Source organism: Phyllobates terribilis, unplaced genomic scaffold (assembly GCF_046119375.1).
Source record: "Phyllobates terribilis strain yellow unplaced genomic scaffold, ASM4611937v1 Scaffold_1__5_contigs__length_1240528914, whole genome shotgun sequence".
NCBI classification, from domain to species: domain Eukaryota; kingdom Metazoa; phylum Chordata; class Amphibia; order Anura; family Dendrobatidae; genus Phyllobates; species Phyllobates terribilis.
The window spans coordinates 932,974,254-932,994,454 of NW_027362761.1; the positions used below are offsets into that span (position 1 = coordinate 932,974,254).

At 41.5% G+C, this 20,201-nt stretch overlaps 1 protein-coding gene across 1 annotated transcript in view; it reads right to left on the reverse strand.

Annotated features, from left to right (window-relative positions):
• Positions 1–4,127: 4,127 nt before the first annotated feature.
• The window catches only part of LOC141161776 (uncharacterized), a 30,973-nt gene continuing 14,899 nt past the window's right edge, over positions 4,128–20,201 (reverse strand). The window contains exons 4-5 of the mRNA XM_073647154.1: positions 6,079–6,293; positions 4,128–5,677 (exon numbers count right to left, since the gene is read on the reverse strand). Of these exons, the coding sequence (XP_073503255.1) occupies positions 4,128–5,677; positions 6,079–6,293 (1,765 nt within the window). The remainder of the gene's footprint in view (positions 5,678–6,078; positions 6,294–20,201) is intronic.

Here is a 20,201-nt window from a genome sequence, read left to right on the forward strand (position 1 = left end):
AGCCCCCAGCTGTCTGTTTTACCTTTGCTGGTTTTTAAAAATGGGGGGACCCAAAAAATGACATGATGTCCTCACTATTTTTAATAACAAGCTAAGGCAAAGCAGACAAATAGGGGCTGATAAGAATAGGTCGGGAAGGTCCATGGATATTGGCCCTTCCCAGCCTAAAAACACAAGCCCTCAGCCACCTCAGAAATGGCAATTCTGGAGCTTAGCCTCTTCTCTTCCTGATTGCCCTGGTGTGGTGACAATCTGGATAATAGCTTTTGAGGTTGATGTCAGCTGTGTAATGTCAGCTGGCATCAAGCCCAGGGGTTAGTAATGAAGAGGTGCCCCCATTATTAACCCTGTATTTAAAAATAAAATGACACACAACACAGGAATAAAACATTTATTTGAATAAAGACTCCCCCACACATTCCCTAGTTTACCAATTTATTATTAAAAAATAATCCCAGCAGTTCCGACATAATTTATACAGTCACTCGCAGTCATGTCTCATGGGCGATGATGTTACTGACAGCCAGGCTGCATCTTCAAGTACTTTCTGGTAGTTGTCATCATCACAACCGTAACCAATCAAAGCTGTGTGTTGTACTCTGAGTACTCCGCCTCCTTCTCCATCACACTGGAAAATAGCCCATCTCTGATTGTATGTCGATTAAACAGGCAAAAACTAAGAGTCATCCACTATTGTGCTAACTAAACCTCATTTTGTTACGTTTGGGGTGGTGCACTTACTGTCATTCTACCTAGTTTAGTTGGCTCCCTTTCGATAAGTGATGACTTGCACGCAGACTTGCTAGAAAATACAGAGTTGACATTATTTCTCAAAGGAAAAGGTGCCTAATGTGCTCTAATGTGCAAGCGAACTTGGGCTGCTCTCACTATCATGAGCTGCAAACTGTACTGCATCATAGACACCTAGACATGAGCTTCACAGTCTCACAGAGGTCATAGATCCTTGAGCAACCAAGAAGGAGAAACAAGGGAAATACATACCATGTCCACAGAGGCAAGGAAACACTATTAAAGGTCTGGGACAGTTTCATTAGACCCTTGCAGCGCCCTTGCCCTGATGCGTGGTGTAGTCTGACAAGGAGGGAAAAGTTTTTGAAAATGGTGAAGAAGTACCTAGTCAACTGTACAAGTGTCCTCTGTAATTCCTCTGCCCTGTCAATCTATTGGGTATCCAAGCTAGACATGTGGCATGAACTGTCCCTCTATAACTTGGAGGTGCTGGCCCGCACTGCCACTAGCGTTTTGTAAGAGCGAGTTTGTAGCACAGCCGGGAGCATAATAACTGATTGGTGCATCCGCCTGTCAAATGAAATTGCTGACAGGTTGACTCATCAAAATGAACAAGACCTGATTGGCACAGACTTCTCAACCCCACCCGATGACAGCAGCGGAACTTAAAGCAAGTTCAAATGTTCCTTTTTCCTGTGGTGTATTTCCATGCACGCCTTCCCAACCAAAAAAGGCATTATAGTTCAACGTTTCTTCTTATCCTCCTCCTGCATGATATCAACAGGGTCATCAGGCCGCCTTCACTCAAAATCTTTATAGGGTCATCAGGCGACCCTCACTCAAAATCTTTATAGGGTCAATAGGTGGTCCTCACGCAAAATATTTATTGGGTCCACAGGCTGCCCTCACTCAAAATCTTTTTAGGGTCCTAATGCGGCTCTCATTCAAAATGAACAAAGCCTGGATTGGCCCAGACTTCTCAACCCCACAGGTTAACATCAGCGGAACATATAGCCAATGCAAATGTAGGGTCATCAGGCAGCCCTCTCTCAAAACCTTTATAGGGTCAACAGGCGGCCCTCACTTAAAATCTTTGTAGGGTCATCATGTAGCCCTTACTCAAAATTAACAAGGCCTAGATTGGCCCAGATTTTTCAACCCCACCGGATGACATCAGCAGAAGACAAAGCCAATTCAAATGTAGGGTTATCAGGCTGCCCTTATTCAAAATCTTTATAGGGTGTACAGGCGGCCCTTACTCAAAATCTTCATAGGGTCAACAAGCAACCCTAACTCAAAATTTTTAGGCGGTAATTATAAGTCACTCTCTCCAAATTTTTAGAGGGCCATTATGCGTCAATCTCTCCAAATTTTTAGAGGGCCATTATGCATCACTTTCTCTAAATTTTTAAAGGGTCATTATGTGTCACTTTCTCCAAATTTTTAAATAGTCATTATGCATCACTCTCTCCAAATTTTTAGAATGTCATTATGTCTCACTCTATCCAAATTTTTAGAGGGTCATTATGCGTCATTCTCTCCAAATTTTTAGAAGTTCATCATGCTGAACTTGTTCAAAATTTTTGTCTTCCAGGGTGTATTGCAGTCTCTCCTTCTAATTTTTGGCAGTCCTTGCACTGCGTAGTGCGTAGGCTTTATGAGTCTAGAAGTCCCACAACCTAACAATATTAACAGAATGTGTATGTTAAATACAGGGTGTATTGAAGTTCTTCTTTCTTCTAATTTTTGGCAGTTCTTGTATTGTTCGTATAGGCTTTGCGAGTTTCAGAGTCCCTCCATCATAAATTTAACAGGATGTGTCTTACCATGTCACACACACCACATGCCCAAATAAGGTCATAAAATGTTAAAATTACATTTACTGATAACTACCAGTGGTTGTAGTTTTATTTCTTTCCCCCTATACTATGTCATATATTGTAGGCAATGGGGAAATATGGTGAGTGATGGCCCAGCTATTAAGGGGTGGAGGAGGCTTTTTTTTTTTTGCCACATATACAAGACACTATACGCGGAAGAAAGTTTCCTAACTTTTATCCTGTAAAATAAATTTTATCTTCAATTTTGTATGTTTTATTATCAGTCCATAAAAGTTGCGTAATACTCTGACATCATTGTTCCCAGCAGTGACCTGAGAGTTGAGGGGTGTGTCCAGGCGTTTTCCCATTCTGTTCCCATTCCATTTGAGTGCTGTTTCCATCAATTTTAGAGATTTTTCTGCCCCCAGCCTCTGGGTAGGGTCATCAGGAAAAATTACTTAAGCCGAGCCTGTCCGAGTGTCCGACTTGTTCAATTCGAGTACAAAGCATTTTAGGTCTCAGTCATCACTACTTGCAGAGGATGTACAGTGGCTTGCGAAAGTATTCACCCATATTGGCATTTTTCGGAATTAGCTATCTCATAACCTGGAATTTTGGAAATTTCGCTGTTTTTTAGGTGGGCTTGCATCAGTTCTTGTAAAGAACATGCCTACAACTGTGAACATTTGGTTTTCTTTTTCTTGTGAAGCAAACAACAAATAGGAGAAACTAACGGTAAACTTCAGTGTGCATAACTATTCACCCCCTTAAAGTCAGTACTTTGTAGAGCCTCCTTTTGCTGCAATTATAGCTGCAAGTCGCTTTGGATATGTCTCTATGAGCTTTCCACATCTTGCCGCTGGATTTTCACCCATTCCTCAAGGCAAAACTGCTCCAACTCGTTCAAGTTTGATGGTTTCCTCTTGTGAATGCAATTTTCAAGTCTAACCACAGTCTAAGAAAGATTATGTCCTTTCTTTGGGTTCTGTTTAGTGGAAATAGTACCTCAGAGTAGAAGTCAACAATATCCTTCTTTGACATGTCTGCTGTTGGTGCATAGGGGCACATTCAGAAGTTTCTCTCTGATGCAGATTGTTATGACCCAATCATTAACACTAGGACTACTGGACTCGTGACCCCGCCTAGAACTACTGAAAGGAGTCATTTTGACTCCTTGCTTGTTTTCGTTTATTTTTAGAGTTTCATTTGTGGTTATTTATTAATAATTATATTTTTTGTAATGTATTATTATTGTGAGATCCAACAGTAATGCTTTTGATTGTTTTTTTTCTGCTTTTCTTATTTTTCTACAGAAAATAACAATAATTATAATAGACGTTTTTCAAACATTTTTTTTTATTCAAGTGCACACATATAAACAACAACTGAAGAACAAAAAGCAGAGAAAATGTAGGTGGAGGAGCATAAAAATGAAAATATGGCGCAGAATTCACCTTCTAAACATTTGGTGTTTCGCATTTTAGGCATTGCCTTTGATTTATGGCAGTACATTGCCCACACAAAGACTTACCACAAGTCTTACAATTTCCGACAGATCTATTTTTCTTGCACTTTTCTTTGATCTGGCAAATTTTTTGTTTGAACCATCACTTCTGAGCATGTAGAAACTTGGGACGTGGAACCCTTTTCCCTATCTGTGACATAAGGACCACTCAACTCTCTCACAAGCGTTTGCAAAAATGCCTTGCGTGACATTTTTTGGTGGGTAATCTCCTTGAATATTATCCATGCATTTATACCCGCAAAGTCTAAGGCATTTTCAAATGCATGAACAGGCCATCTCCTTGTGCATGTTCGTGTGGTATATTTTCGTGCCATCTGATCCACTACATCTACTCCATATTTTGTTTCATTGTAAAACTTTACCGTTTCTGGAGTTTTTTTACCGGAATCAGACGCAACAACAACATCTGGATGGACGGAACTCAAAATGACAACATTTTTGTTGGGCTTTCCTTGATATACTGTAAGTGTAAAATTGTCTTCATTTCTAAACACTTTAGTGTTGTACAATTCCTCTTTCATGGATTTTATTTCTTTAGGCACTTCTCGCCTTATCTTGTTCAGTGTTCCCACGATGGTTGTTCCTTTGCTTTTTAGCTGTTTAGCTAATTTTACTGAAGTAAAATAATTATCGGTTGTAACATTGCGACCTTTTTTCAAAAACGGGTCCAATAACTTCATTACCACATGGTCAGCTAAACGGTCCTCAGCACGACGTGTGTCATCTTTGCCTAGATAAGGGAAGCCATTTGCCAGATATTTGCTCCTCTTATCAACAGCTAGCCAATATTTGTGGCCATATTTATCTGGTTTGGAAGGCATGTACTGCGTGAATGGACACCTAGTTTTGCTTGGGAAAAGTTGCTCATCCACCGTTATGTATGGGCCAGGTTTGTAACACGCAATACAATTTTCAATAAACCTGTCCCACACAGTAGAAAATAGAGCAAACTTGTCCGTTTGCAGTCTCTCCGATCGAGTAGATTTCTCATAAAATCTGAGAAACCTCATAATTTCAACAAAGCGGTCCCTAGACATTGTCGCTTTGCAAAACGGTATTCCCCAGTCATTACACCAAATACTGCTAATCGAGTGAATGTTCGTGCCAGATATTCCACGAGCATAGAATATCGCAATGAATGCATCTAGCTCCTCATCAGATAGAGTAAACTGTAAATTATTGTTCCTGCATGCTTCTGCAAGCGTACAGTTCTTTATATGTGTCAATATATATGAATCAAAAAATAAACGCCATGCGCTCAAAGGACTATCGATAATGATATTTCTTCTGGCGTATCCTGTAGGGCCAGGTGCTTCTCGAAGAATATTTTGGCTGTCACGCCTACCAGGCAAGTGTTCTCCAATTTCAACAGGTTTCCATTGAATACCATCCGCTGAAACTAGTATTCCTTCAGATTCACCTTCTCTGGTGTTTGTTGTTGCATTACCTTCGCCGCCATCGTTATCTGTTGTTCTTTCATTTCTGGGACGTTTTGCTGATTTTTTCTGTCCACGACCAGGAGGATGGTCACGAGGCAACATAACTGCATGAGCCCGATCCCCAGTTGATGTGCTTGGAATATCTGTAAAAAAGTTGATGAATATTTAGAATTTTTGTTTTGTAAGGGTCCGTGCACACTGGCTGGATTAGCGGCGGAATATCCGACCGGATATTCTCACCACAATCCGGCCCGTACCTGCCCGCTCAGGTACAGAGCGGAGTTTCATACCTGAAGCTCCGCTCCGAACCCCGGGCTGGAGCCGCTGTCTGGGACGGAGCCGTGCTCGCGCGTAAGCAAGCGCTGCTCTGTCCCTGACAGCGGCTCCAGCCCGGGGTTCGGAGCGGAGCTTCAGGCATGAGCGGGCAGGTACGGCCTGTATTGCGGCAAGAATATCCAGATGGCTATTCAGCCAGAATTCTGCTAGTGTGCACAGGCCCTAACTCAGTGTGTGGAAGAACAAATAAATACACATAACTACTTACCTTCTGGATTTGTTCCTTCTGAGTCTTCAGATTCACTTGATATGTTCTGAGGAATGAAATCTTCATCACTGTCAGAATCAAATACATGTTCCTGCAATTCGGATTCCGATTCATCCTCCGGTATGGATTGCAAAGTAGCCAGAATATCCTGAGGCTTTATCAAACGTCTTCTCTCCATATTCCTCACAAATTCCATAATTCTATATAGTTCCCTGCTGAAAAATAGAAATGAAATGAAAACTAAAAGAAATAATAACTGTTCTGCCACCTTCAAAAGTAGGTGGGCTGAATCAGTTGACAGACAGCTAAACTATTTCATAACAATTCATACCTGTATGAGTCTTCAGAGCTCGAATGTCTGCATCTGTTCTCTTTGTCTCTTCAGCTGAACTGAAAGTAAAGTTACTATCCAGAATACTGTCTCCTGCTAGGACCTTAGAAAAACACCACCCTTCATTAGCATAAGATAAGAGCCTAGAGTAAACAAGCTATTTTGTTCAGCATTACACAGTAATACAAGCAGGTAAAACACAAGGAAAATGTGAAGAGTTGACATGTAAATTGAACTACATCTATATGAACATCAGGGTAAATAAGACAGAGTGAAAAAATTATGCACAAAACTTTATAGCAACATTTAGTGACAAAAGGACCTCAAAATATAGTAGGGAGTCAAAATGACTCCCTTCAGTAGTTCTTGGTAAATTTTGAAAAAAACGCGCAAATTTTTCACCAAAATTATTTATTCTCACAAAATCTTTTTTCACATCATATTTGAGGAAAAGTCACCGAGTTTCAAGCCGGAATTCTGAAAAATGTAGTCACAGAAGAGAAATAAAAAACGAATGGAGTCAAAATGACTCCATCAGTAGTTCTAGTGTTAATGTACTGGAAGCTAAGTAAGCACACTGCAATCCTTTTATTGACCACAGTGGCAACTTCCTTTCTCCTTCCTGTCTTGTTTTCTGAGTAATAAATGGTGTAGCCATCTGAGCTGAAGTTCTCACATCCAAACAAATGCAGTTCACTGGCTCCCACCTGGTCCACACCTTTTCATTCCATTATCCTTTTCATGATGTACAGCCTTCACATGTTTATTTCTTTTATATTCCAAGCTCCGATGGTAAATCATTCTTTGGAAATCAGGTAGCCCTTTTAATCATGGACTACATCAGTGATTTAGATCCCACATGGGTTCTCCCCCTTTTCTGTCATCTTTTTTCTGATTACTTCTGATTTGCATTGGCTTTTCTCTATTTTCTTGAATGATGCTGTCCTGCCCAGGGGTGCACTGTTGAGTTTTATATTTGAAGCATATTAATTCTGATGTATAGAGTTTCATGGTGATCGCTTTATGTTGTTGGTCGCCATGTGTTTCACCATCCCTTAGCATTTAGCTACATCACCATTGTACTTGCTATGTCATGTGTTGCTACCCTGCACTTTGAGTCAGATATAACTAAACCAGAATTTCAGAATAAAATATAGATGTCTGCAAGTCCCTCATTCATGTTTCTATATTTATTTTACCCACTTATCAAATGCCACAGTGCTTTATAGACATCATTATCACTGTCCCCTTTGGGGCTCATAATCTACATTACTTACCAGTATGTCTTTTGAGTGCAGGAGGAAACCAGAGTACCCAGAGGAAACCCACTGTAAGATGGCCACCGGACAGGTCTTTGACGGGAGATATGTATCACCCAGGTTGGTAGCTTCGGTGATGTAATACCGGGAAAGCATGCTCCAGCATGTTTAGTGCTGAAAGGGTTAATAGTGCGTGTCAGGGCCAGTTTTTATGAGCAGTCATAAGAGTTGGGTGGAATTGGCTGCTCACATATCCCCACCCCAGGGCCTGTGTATAAAATGGAGACCAAGTGTATCATTCAGTGTCTGTGGCTGGAGGTGTGGAGACCTCCAGCGTGTCTCTGCTACAGTACACTGACTGGTAACGGGTGAACCCCCAGAACTGTATAGACTTTTTTTTTCCTGTTTTGTTACTTTGTGCCGGACAAGGCTGTGTTTCATTTTCCTGGAGAATGCAGTTTATGAAGTCCGAATAAACCCACCTTGGACATTTTTAAAGAAACTGACTCCTGTCACTACCTTGAAAGTGGCTGAGTGAGTAAAAACCCCTTTACATTACTCAAACACTGTGAGAACAATCAAACTATTGAAAGATGTATTAAAAGGTCCTTTTTAAAAATAAATGTTTTGTCACCTTATAAAGCAACTATGATAGATTGATAAGGGCAAATATTATTTGGTCGTCAAGGCCCTGAATAGACAAATTTTTATGTGATTAAACAGCTGGATCTGATTTTTACATTAGGTTTTATTTCCAAATTCCAAAGCCTGTGGAGTTAAATTTATGATTCATACTATATTTTTTTCTTGTAAGTAAAAATAACAATAAAAATTATTGATGAAAACTGCTCTATGGCAATGAGGGTTTATATATTTTAAATAGCATTTAATAAGTTTCCTCCAAACAGGTTATTCAGCTTAAATTCCCATGTAATCTAGAAAGTTTAAAACTATGCCAAGAAATGGTTTATATTATTACAAATTAGATATTATGCTTTAAAAACTAACATTTGATAAATAAAGTGTGGCACACGAGTTTAATGTAGTTGTCTCTCAAATGATTAAAGGTTATTTCCCACCTTGGAATATAAATGAACATGAGACATAACTATTATCCTGACCAATTATTTAAAATCAAGATTCTAGAATTGTCATTCAACTCCTTATATTTTTCCATCCTAGGGACATAATATAATTTACATATGTAAAAAAAAAATGAAAAACATGTCTAATCCTTTACTACTACCAATATTAAGTGACAATTGATGCAGGAGATGAAATACGTTAATTTAAAGCACATTTGCATAGTAGACATCACTTATGTTGAGCATTTGATAAAAATACATATTTAGTTCATCCGAATTTTATGTTTATAATTGGGGAGCCTTACTGAAGCATGTGGAGATTTTCATTTTGATATAAGTGTATATGAAGAACTTTCCTCATTAAGGAACTTTTCTTTTAAGCTTTTGTCCAGAGGGTAATATAAAGTAGTGCAACACTACTTAAGATTAATTTGATTGAGGATAATTTTACAAGTAGATATTTTAGATTAAATATAGTTTACAGTTATGGCTAAATATACTATTACAATTTGCTTTCTAGTTTACTTAGCATATTTAGTAATGAAAATGAAAAAGCTAATTAGTAAGAAATAATATTTCTCATGTACAAAGACTATTTTTGTCAGGAGAGACTGAAATTTGGGCTCTTTTATTTTTTCAACCTATTTTTAATTAAAATAAAAAATCAAATGAATATAATTGAAATAAAACCAAAAAATAACTATTGTATGCATTACAACTTTGTTTCTTCTTTATACCAAGGTACACATATCTTTATACTAGGGTATACTATATTAGGGTATACTAGCGTATCAGAATGTTTTCATGTGCCTAGAGATGAGAAGATGATGCATGTTAATTCTGAGTTGAATTATCTCGAATTTGCAGGTCCTCACAAAATTTTCGATTAAATTTTTCCATTTTCAAGAGCCTCAAAAAAAAAAAAAGGAAAACGCCATTTCATACAATGTTGAAGATTTCAGGCTAGGGATTGGGGCATAGAGCACACAGATAGGGATAGAAAAAGGCCTACATTTGATTGTGGTGTAATAATGAAACTTAGAAGCACATGGAAAATTGGAGTGGTAGACTCATACTATGAATAATAATCCAAAGGCTCAAGTTATATTTAGGCGCTGAACAGCAGTTAGTATGACTGTGAATTTATGGATCTATGATTTAAAGTAGTAACACAAAAGTAATGCAAGAAATGATTAAGCAAGGGGAGGGAATTACCCATGCTGTTGTGGAGAGTTATTAGAAACTGACTTAACAGTAAGACTATTTCAATTTTCTCCAATAACCCTCCATGACAGGACCACAGGAGGAGTACCAATGACAAATCTTAGGGAGGGACAATAGCTTGGAGAACTTTTCTCCCAAAGGCCCAATCTTTAATAGACATTATGTTTATCCTACACTATTTGGAGAACGAATGGACCGAGGATCAGGTAGCAGCTCTGCAGATCTACTCAATGGAAGTGCTTTCTCTGTCTAGGAGACCGACACCACCCTAGTGAAGTGAGCCATACATTTTTCTGGAGGCGAGAGGTTCTGGTTTTGATATGTCTCGATAATCTCTTTTTTGATCCAATTGGCAATAGTGCTTTTTATTATTATTAATTATTATTATAGCGCCATTTATTCCATGGCGCTTTATATGTGAAAGGGGGTATACATACAAAAACAATTACAATTATATTGAACAAAACATGACGGCGACTGGTACAGGAGGAGCGAGGACCCTGCCTGAGATGGCTCACAGTCTACAAGGGATGGGTGAGGATACAATAGGTGAGGATAGAGCTGGTAGTGCAGCAGTGTGGTGGAGCAGTGGTTACTGCAGGTTGATGTTTTCTTTCCTTTATTCTGGCCATACAGCTGGATAAACAAATTCTGATCCCTCCTCCAAAGTTTTGTTTTTTGGAGGTAATGAAGGACAACTCGTTTTACATTCAGGTAATGGAATTCTTCCTCTTTCATATTTGCTGTATTTTGCCAGAAGGAGGGGAAAATTATCTCCTGTGATCTGTGGAACTCTAAGACCACCTTGAGCAGGAAGGATGGACCAAGTCGAAGAACAAGTCTGTCATCCAGGACTCTCAAATATGGTTCATTGATTGAGAGAACCTGAAGTTCACCCACTCTCTTAGCTGTAGTGATTAGAGATGACTGAGCACTAAAATTCTCGGGTACTCGTTGCTCGGGTCAAGCTAATTGGAGTGCTTGAGTGCTTGGTCCGAGCAATGAGCCCAATGTAAGTCTATGGGAAAGTCGAGCATTCCAGCGGACCCCTCCCGGTGGAGGGTTGCTTACAAGATGAAACTCCCGACCTCCTTACGGATCCCAACTCCATTCACGTGTCTCTCCTCAAACCGGTTGTCCTTAATTCTTTCTCTGACGATCCAGGTACCACTCCAGCTCCAGTCATCGCTGAGGACGTCTTTGAGGTAGAAAACATTTTGGCCATCAAGACGGTAAGAGGAAAGACATTCTTTCTTGTGGATTGGAAGGGGTTTGGTCCTGAGGAGAGGTCTTGGGAGCCCAGGGAGAACATTCATGCCCCTCGTCTTCTAGAAAAATTTCTTGTGGGCCTAAAGAAGAGGGGACATAAAGTGGGGGTAATGTAGCGTCGGCGTCTCTGCCTCCTGCCGAGAAGAGATGCCGTTCCCCTCACCGCCGCGGTCCCGGTCCGGCGTCCTCCAGCTCGCCTGTTGCTGTTGCACACACCGCGCTCAGCTTCCCGGGCACTGTGCTTAGGGCATGCGCACTCTCCCTCCCTCTTAAAGGGGCTGCGCACGCTGTCCTAAAGAGTCCCCGGACAATGGCCGGAGGACCACTCCTATTTAAAACACCTCCTCCAAAATGGAGGTGCCTGTGCAAGATTGTTGTTTGCGTGCTAACACTCTCCTCAGCCCTCAGGTTCCAGTGCCTGCCAGTCTGTCTATCAGCTGTGCTCACCTGCCCGTCTATCAGCCATGCCAGCCTGTGTAACAACAGTGCCTGCCAGCCTGTCTATCAGCCGTGCCTGCCAGCCTATCAGCCGTGCCCACCTTCCTGTCTATCAGCTGTGCCCGCCGGCCTGTTTATCAGTCGTGCCCGCCTTCCAGTCTATCAGCCGTGCCGCCAGCCTGTCTACCTGCCGTGCCCACCGGCTTGCCTACCCATATCACCTGTCAGGTTACTTGCTGTGCCCGCCTGCTTGCCTACCCGGATCACCCGTCAGGCTACCTGCCGTGCTCATCCACTGTACCTGTCTGACTCAGCCACCTGACCCATGGGAGTCTCCTGCTCTCACACATGGTCGGTCCCAGAGTGGCACCTGGTTCACCTTCCCGGTCCCTCCTTGGTTTACGGAGTCGACTAAGCCGCCGTGTGGCCAGGGTCGGTCCGAGTGTGCACTTAGTTACGCCCCTCTGGTCCCTCCTTGCATCTCAGTACAGAGGTTCCACCACCTGGATCCATAACATGGAGCTGTAAAATGGTGTACACTGACACACTGCTACAATCTATAAATGGAGGACAATATTTTCCACGTTCACTATAAATGGCTGATTTTGGAACCCAGTTATATGTCTGATGGAGAAACATGGTTTTAAAATGTGGGCCTGTAGTTTTCCAATACTATTCTTCACAGCAACCTCGTGTGGGTAGCTTCACTGACACACTGCAACAAAATGGAAATGGAGGCAAATATTTTCCATGTTCACTACAAATTTCTGGATTTTTATCGCTGTACTATGGAAAATATCTGGCTGCATTCTGCAGTGCTAACAAGCAAATGGAGCAGAAAAATTGCATACTCTGGATTGCTTTTTTAGGCAAATAACCAGGATTAAGATAAAAAAATTAGCCCTGGCCCATGATATATGGGGCTATGTCTACAAATATTTGTGACAGCGGGATCAGTCAGAAGTTGAACATTCAATGGACCCTCTTGTGCTGTATCATGCACTGCAGTCTGTCACATACCTTGCCTACCATGGTTTTTAAGCATATAACCAGGATTAAGATAAAAAAAAAATTGGCCCTGGCCTCTAATACCTGGAGCTACAGTACAGACCAAAAGTTTGGACACACCTTCTTATTTAAAGATTTTTTTGTATTTTCATGACTATGAAAATTGTACATTCACACTGAAGGCATCAAAACTATGAATTAACACATGTGGAATTATATACTTAACAAAAAAGTGTGAAACAACTGAAAATATGTCTTCTATTCTAGGTTCTTCAAAGTAGACACCTTTTGCTTTGATGACTGCTTTGCACACTCTTGGCATTCTCTTGATGAGCTTCAAGAGGTAGTCACCGGAAATGGTTTTCACTTCACATGTGTGTCCTGTCAGGTTAAATAAGTGGGATTTCTTGCCTTATAAATGGGGTTGGGACCATCAGCTATGTTGTGCAGAAGTCTGGTGGATACACAGCTGATAGTCCTACTGAATAGACTGTTAGCTGCTTTTTTCTTGCCATAATACAAATTCTAAGTAAAGAAAAACGAGTAGCCATCATTATTTTAAGAAATGAAGGTCAGTCAGTTCGAAAAATTGGGAAAACTTTGAAAGTGTCCCCTAGTGCAGTTGCAAAAACCATCAAGCGCTACAAAGAAACTGGCTCACATGAGGACCGCCCCAGGAAAGGAAGACCAAGAGTCACCTCTGCTTCTGAGGATAAGTTTATCCGAGTCACCAGCCTCAGAAATCGCAGGTTAACAGCAGCTCAGATTAGAGACCAGGTCAATGCCACACAGAGTTCTAGCAGCAGACACATCTCTTCAACAACTGTTAAGAGGAGACTTTGTGCGGCAGGTCTTCATGGTAAAATAGCTGCTAGGAAACCACTACTAAGGATAGGCAACAAGCAGAAGAGACTTGTTTGGGCTAAAGAACACAAGGAATGGACATTAGACCAGTGGAAATCTGTGCTTTGGTCTGATGAGTCCAAATTTGAGATCTTTGGTTCCAACCACCGTGTCTTTGTGCGACGCAGAAAAGGTGAACGGATGGACTCTACATGCCTGGTTCCCACCGTGAAGCATGGAGGAGGAGATGTGATGGTGTGGCGGTGCTTTGCTGGTGACACTGTTGGGAATTTATTCAAAATTGAAGGCATACTGAACCAGCATGGCTACCACAGCATCTTGCAGTGGCATGCTATTCCATCCGGTTTGCGTTTAGTTGGACCATCATTTATTTTTCAACAGGACAATGACCACAAACACACCTCCAGGCTGTGTAAGGGCTATTTGACCAAGAAGGAGAGTGATGGGGTGCTACGCCAGATGACCTGGCCTCCACAGTCACCAGACCTGAACCCAATCGAAATGGTTTGGGGTGAGCTGGACCGCAGAGTGAAGGCAAAAGGGCCTACAAGTGCTAAGCATCTCTGGGAACTCCTTGAAGATTGTTGGAAGACCATTTCCGGTGACTACCTCTTGAAGCTCATAAAGACAATGCCAAGAGTGTGCAAAGCAGTCATCAAAGCAAAAGGTGGCTACTTTGAAGAACCTAGAATATAAGACATATTTTCAGTTGTTTCACACTTTTTTGTTAAGTATATAATTCCACATGTGTTAATTCATAGTTTTGATGCCTTCAGTGTGAATGTACAATTTTCATAGTTATGAAAATACAGAAAAATCTTTAAATGAGAAGGTGTGTCCAAACTTTTGGTCTGTACTGTATGTCTACAAATATTTGTCATAGCAGGATCAGTCAGAAGTTGAACATGCAATGGACCCTCTTGTGCTGTATCATGCACCGCAGTCTGTCACATACCCTGCCTTGGTTTTTAAGCATGTAACCAGGATTAAGATAAAAAAAAAAATGCCCTGGTCCCTAATACCTGGGGATATGTCTACAAATATTTTTCACAACAGGATCAGTCAGAAGTTGAACATGCAATGGACCCTCTTTTGCTGTATCATGCACTGCAGTCTGTTACATACTCTGCCTGCCTTGGTTTTTAAGCAAATAACCAGGAGTAAGATGAAAAAAAATTGCCCTGGCCCCTGATATCTGGGGTTATGTCTACAAATATCTGTAAGAACAGCAGCAGCAGACAGAATGTTCAATGGACCCTCTTGTGCTATATGCATTGCAGTCTGCCACATGCACTGCCTGCCTGCCTAACTCCTGCTATCACCACTGAATATATGGAGCTGGATTAGTCCTCAGAAGGACTGTTAGTTGAGATGGATATATATATATATATATATATATATATGTTGTGGAATACCTATACTATCTATAAACAAGCAAATCTCTCCCTGACTCAGCAGCAGCTCTCCCTACTCTGCCTGTTTCCGGGGTATACTGTGACTAGCATAGCGGTGCCAGGTCTTATATAGACCTGATGACGCTGTGCGGCCAACCAATCACTGTAATGCCCACAACCAACATGACTATGGTATTATGGTGCGTGGCAATCAATCCCTGCATGTACATTGGCTCTCTAAAGAGCACCAAACATGCAGGGCAGGGACCCAAGTTCCTGCCCAAGCAACCCGGAAATACTTGCCGAGCACATAGCCGAGTACCGAGTAGTGGCGAACAGGTTCGCTCATCACTAGTAGTGATCACTACCAGGAAGTCTGTTTTCTAAGATAGTTTGTTTGGTTCTACTGAGGATAAGCATTCAAATGGTGGTAGTTTCAGATCTTTAAGGACAATATTAAGGTCCATGGAGGAGACTAGGTTGATCAATCTAGAACAAAGATGGGTAGCCGCAGTCATGAATCTTTTTACCCAGCTATGGTCAGTCAGATTCTGGTCAAAATGTGAACTTAATGCTGCTACCTGAACCTTGAGGGTGGTAGGTCTAAGACCTTTTTCTAGACCTTCTTGCAGGAAGTCTAGGTTCTGAGTAGAGATGAGCGGTGTTTGACTCGAACTGTTCGCCAATCTCAAATTCGAGCTGTTTTGGGCGGGGTTCGAGCCGTTTGACGAACCCGAACGATTTGCAAAAAATCCGGCAGTTCGAGGTTATGTTCGATAACTGTTCGTGCACCGAAATAGTAACTGGATTTTTTCACAGTAATACTGTTAATCAATGTTAATAGACAGTTTCAGTGTAGAGTGGGTGGGGGTAGGGGCAGGGGATGGATCTCTGCAGAAATAATGCCGATCTCCATTTTTTTTTCTATCCTGCATTTACAGTGGGGAGGTGCAGTCTGTCAGCCTATAAGCAGCACACACACGCAGCAAAGTGCTTTTTTTTCACACAAGCAAGGGCATGTGTCATTGCCTGTGTATGTCACATGTCCTTGCCCTATAAGACCCAGTCATTTTCCCCATCGCCACCATTTTCTCACTGCTGCAGCTGAGTGTAAGACGGTACCGCTGCTGCTGTGGGCGCTATACTTTGTAACTGTGTGAATTACAAGCGACTTTGCTCTTAAATAGACAGATAGATATAGGGAGTAGGGACTAGTTGTAATTGCAGCCCTTTTGAGGGCTAGGTTACAGCAGTTCCTAGCACTTTTTGCCAGGCAGGTCTGTGCCAGTGCTGTGCAAGTGTTTTCAGAGCATTTGGCTAAATCTAGCTAAGCCAATCCTTTTGGGCCTCTAGCAGTGTGTGTTAATCAGTGGAGTAGCCTATCTGTGTTGCAAACTACGCCACCTGTGTATCTAAAACCAATTTTTTATTGCACCTAGCCAAGCAAAAACATTTTGGGCATAGTAGCAGTGTCTGTTACTCATTGTAGTAGCCCATCTGTACCAAGCTACACCAAATTTGTATTTAAAATTTTTTTTTACTGCATCTAGCCCAGTAAATACTTTTGGGCCTGTAGCAGTGTCTGTTACTCATTGTAGTAGCCCATCTGTACCAAGCTACAGCACCTTTGTATTTAATAACAATTTTTTACTGCGTCTAGCCCAGTAAATACTTTTGGGCCTGTAGCAGTGTCTGTTACTCATTGTAGTAGCCCATCTGTACCAAGCTACACCACCTTTGTATTTAAAAACAATTTTTTACTGCATCTAGCCCAGTAAATACTTTTGAACCTGTAGCAGTGTCTGTTACTCATTGTAGTGGCCCATTTGTACCAAGCTACACCACCTTTGTATTTAACCCCTTAACCCCCGAAGGTGGTTTGCACGTTAATGACCAGGCCAATTTTTACAATTCTGACCACTGTCATTTTATGAGGTAATTACTCTGGAACGCTTCAACAGATCCCCCTGATTCTGAGATTGTTTTTTCGTGACATATTGTACTTCATGATTGTGGTAAAATTTCTTTGATATCACTTGCGTTTATTTGTGAAAAAAATGGAAATTTGGTGAAAATTTTGCAATTTTCAAACTTTTAATTTTTATGCCCTTAAATCAGAGAGATATGTCGCACAAAATAGTTAATAAATAACATTTCCCACATGTCTACTTTATATCAGCACAATTTTGGAACCAAAATTTTATTTTATTAGGGAGCTAAAAGGGTTAAAAGTTGACCAGCAATTTCTCATTTTTCCAACAAAATTTACAAAACCATTTTTTTAGGGACCACATGACATTTGAAGTCACTTTGAGAGGTGTTTATGACAGAAAATACCCAAAAGTGGCAACATTCTAAAAACTGCACCCCTCAAGGTGCTCAAAACCACATTCAAGAACTTTATTAACCCTTCAGGTGCTTCACAGGAATTTTTGGAATGTGGAAGAAAAAAATGAACATTTAACTTTTTTCACAAAAATTTTACTATAGGCCCAATTTTTTTTATTTTCACAGTGGTAACAAGAAAAAATGGACCCCAAAATTTGTTGTGCAATTTCCCCTGGGCACGGAGATACCCGATATGTGGGGAAAAAGCACTGTTTGGGCGCACGGCAGGGTTCGGAAGGGAAGGAGCGGCATTTGACTTTTTGATTGTAAAATTTGCTTGAATAATTAGCAGACGCCATGTTGCGTTTGGAGAGCCCCTGATGTGCCTAAACATTGGAGCTCCCCAATAAGTGACCCCATTTTGGAAACTAGACCCCCAAGGCACCTATCTAGATGCATAGTGAGCACTTGGAACCCCCAGGTGCTTCACAAATTTATTCGTAAAAATGAAAAAGTGTTTTTTTTTTCACTTTTTCATTTTTACGAATCAATTTGTGAAGCACCTAAGGGTTCCAAGTGCTCACTATGCATCTAGAAAGGTGCATTGGGGGGTCTAGTTCCAAAATGGGGTCACTTGTGGTGGAGCTCCAATGTTTGGGCACACAGGGACTCTCCAAATGCAACATGGTGTCCGCTAACAAATTGAATGGAAAATCGGCTCAAATTGTTAGCGGACACCATGTTGCGTTTGGAGAGCACCTGTGTGCCCAAACATTGGAGCTCCCCCACAAGTGACCCCATTTTGGAAACTAGACCCCCCAAGGCACCTATCTAGATGGATAGTGAGCACTTGGAACCCCCAGGTGCTTCACAAATTGATTCGTAAAAATGAAATAGTGAAAAAAAAAACACTTTTTCATTTTTATGAATCAATTTGTGAAGCACCTGGGGGTTCCAAGTGCTCACTATGCATCTAGATAGGTGCCTTGGTGGGTCTAGTTTCCAAAATGGGGTCAATTGAGGGGGAGCTCCAATGTTTAGACACACAGGGGCTCTCCAAACGTGACATGGTTCCAAATTGTTAGTGGATACCATGTTGTGTTTGGAGAGCCCCTGTGTGCCCAAACATTGGAGCTCCCCCACAAATGACTCCATTTTGGAAACTAGACCCCCCAAGGCACCTATTTAGATGCATAGTGAGCACTTGGAACCCCCAGGTGCTTCACAAATTGATTCGGAAAATGAAAAAGTGAAAAAAAAAAACCTTTTTCATTTTTACGAATCAATTTGTGAAGCACCTGGGGACTCCAAGTGCTCACTATGCATCTAGATAGGTGCCTTGGGGGGTCTAGTTTCCAAAATGGGGTCACTTGTGGGGGAGCTCCAATGTTTGGGCACACAGGGACTCTCCAAATGCAACATGGTGTCCACTAACAAATTGAATGGAAAATCGGCTCAAATTGATAGCGGACACCATGTTGCGTTTGGAGAGCACCTGTGTGCCCAAACATTGGAGCTCCCCCACAAATGACCCCATTTTGGAAACTAGACCCCGCAAGGCACCTATCTGGATGCAGAGTGAGCACTTGGAACCCTTAGGTGCTTCACAAATTGATTCGTAAAAATTAAATAGTGAAAAAAAAAACACTTTTTCATTTTTATGAATCAATTTGTGAAGCACCTCGGGGTTCCAAGTGCTCACTATGCTTCTAGATAGGTGCACTGGGGGATCTAGTTTCCAAAATGGGGTCAATTGTTGGGGAGCTCCAATGTTTAGACACACAGGGGCTCTCCAAACATGACATGGTTCCAAATTGTTAGGGGACACCATGTTGCGTTTGGAGAGCCCCTGTGTGCCCAAACATTGGAGCTCCCCCATAAGTGACCCCATTTTGGAAACTATACCCCCCAAGGCACCTATCTAGATGCATAGTGAGAAGTTGGAACACCCAAGTGCTTCACAAATTGAATCGTAATAATGAAAAAGTGGAAAAAAAAATACTTTTCCATTTTTACGAATCAATTTGTGAAGCACCTAGGGGTTCCAAGTGCTCACTATGCATCTAGATAGGTGCCTTGGGGGGTCTAGTTTCCAATTTGCGGTCACTTGTGGGGGAGCTCCAATGTTTAGATAAACAGGGGCTCTCCAAACGCAACATGGTGTCCCCTAACAAATTGGAACCATGTCGCGTTTGGAGAGCCCCTGTGTATCTAAACATTGGATCTCCCCCACAAGTGACCCCATTTTGGAAACTAGAACCCCCAAGGCACCAATCTAGATGCATAGTGAGCACTTGGAACCCCCAGGTGCTTTACAAATTGATTCGTAAAAATTAAAAACTGAAAAAAAAAAACACTTTTTCATTTTCATGGATCAATTTGTGAAGCACCTGGGGGTTCCAAGTGCTCACTATGCATCTAGATAGATGCCTTGGGGGGTCTAGTTTCCAAAATGGGGTCACTTGTGGGGAAGCTCCAATGTTTGGGCACACAGGGGCTCTCCAAACGCAACATGGTGTCCCCTAACAATTTATAAACATGTCAAGTTTGGAGAGCCCCTGTGTGTCTAAACATTGGAGCTCCCCCACAATTGACCCCATTTTGGAAACTAGACCCCCCATGGAACTTATCTAGATGTGTTTTGAGCCCATTGAACCCCCAGGTGCTTCACAGAAAATCATAATGTTGACTTGTGAAAATAAAAAAAAAACATTTTTTCCACAAAAATGCAAAAAAAAAATATTTTCACAAGGGTACCAGGAGAAACTGCACCCCATAAGTTGTTGTGCAATTTCTCCTGAGTACGCATCTACCCCTTGTTTTGGAAAAAACTACTGTTTGGGCACATGTAAGGTCTCGGAAGAGAAGGAGTGACGCTTTTGAACGCAGACTTTGATGGAATGGTCTGCGGGCGTCATGTCAA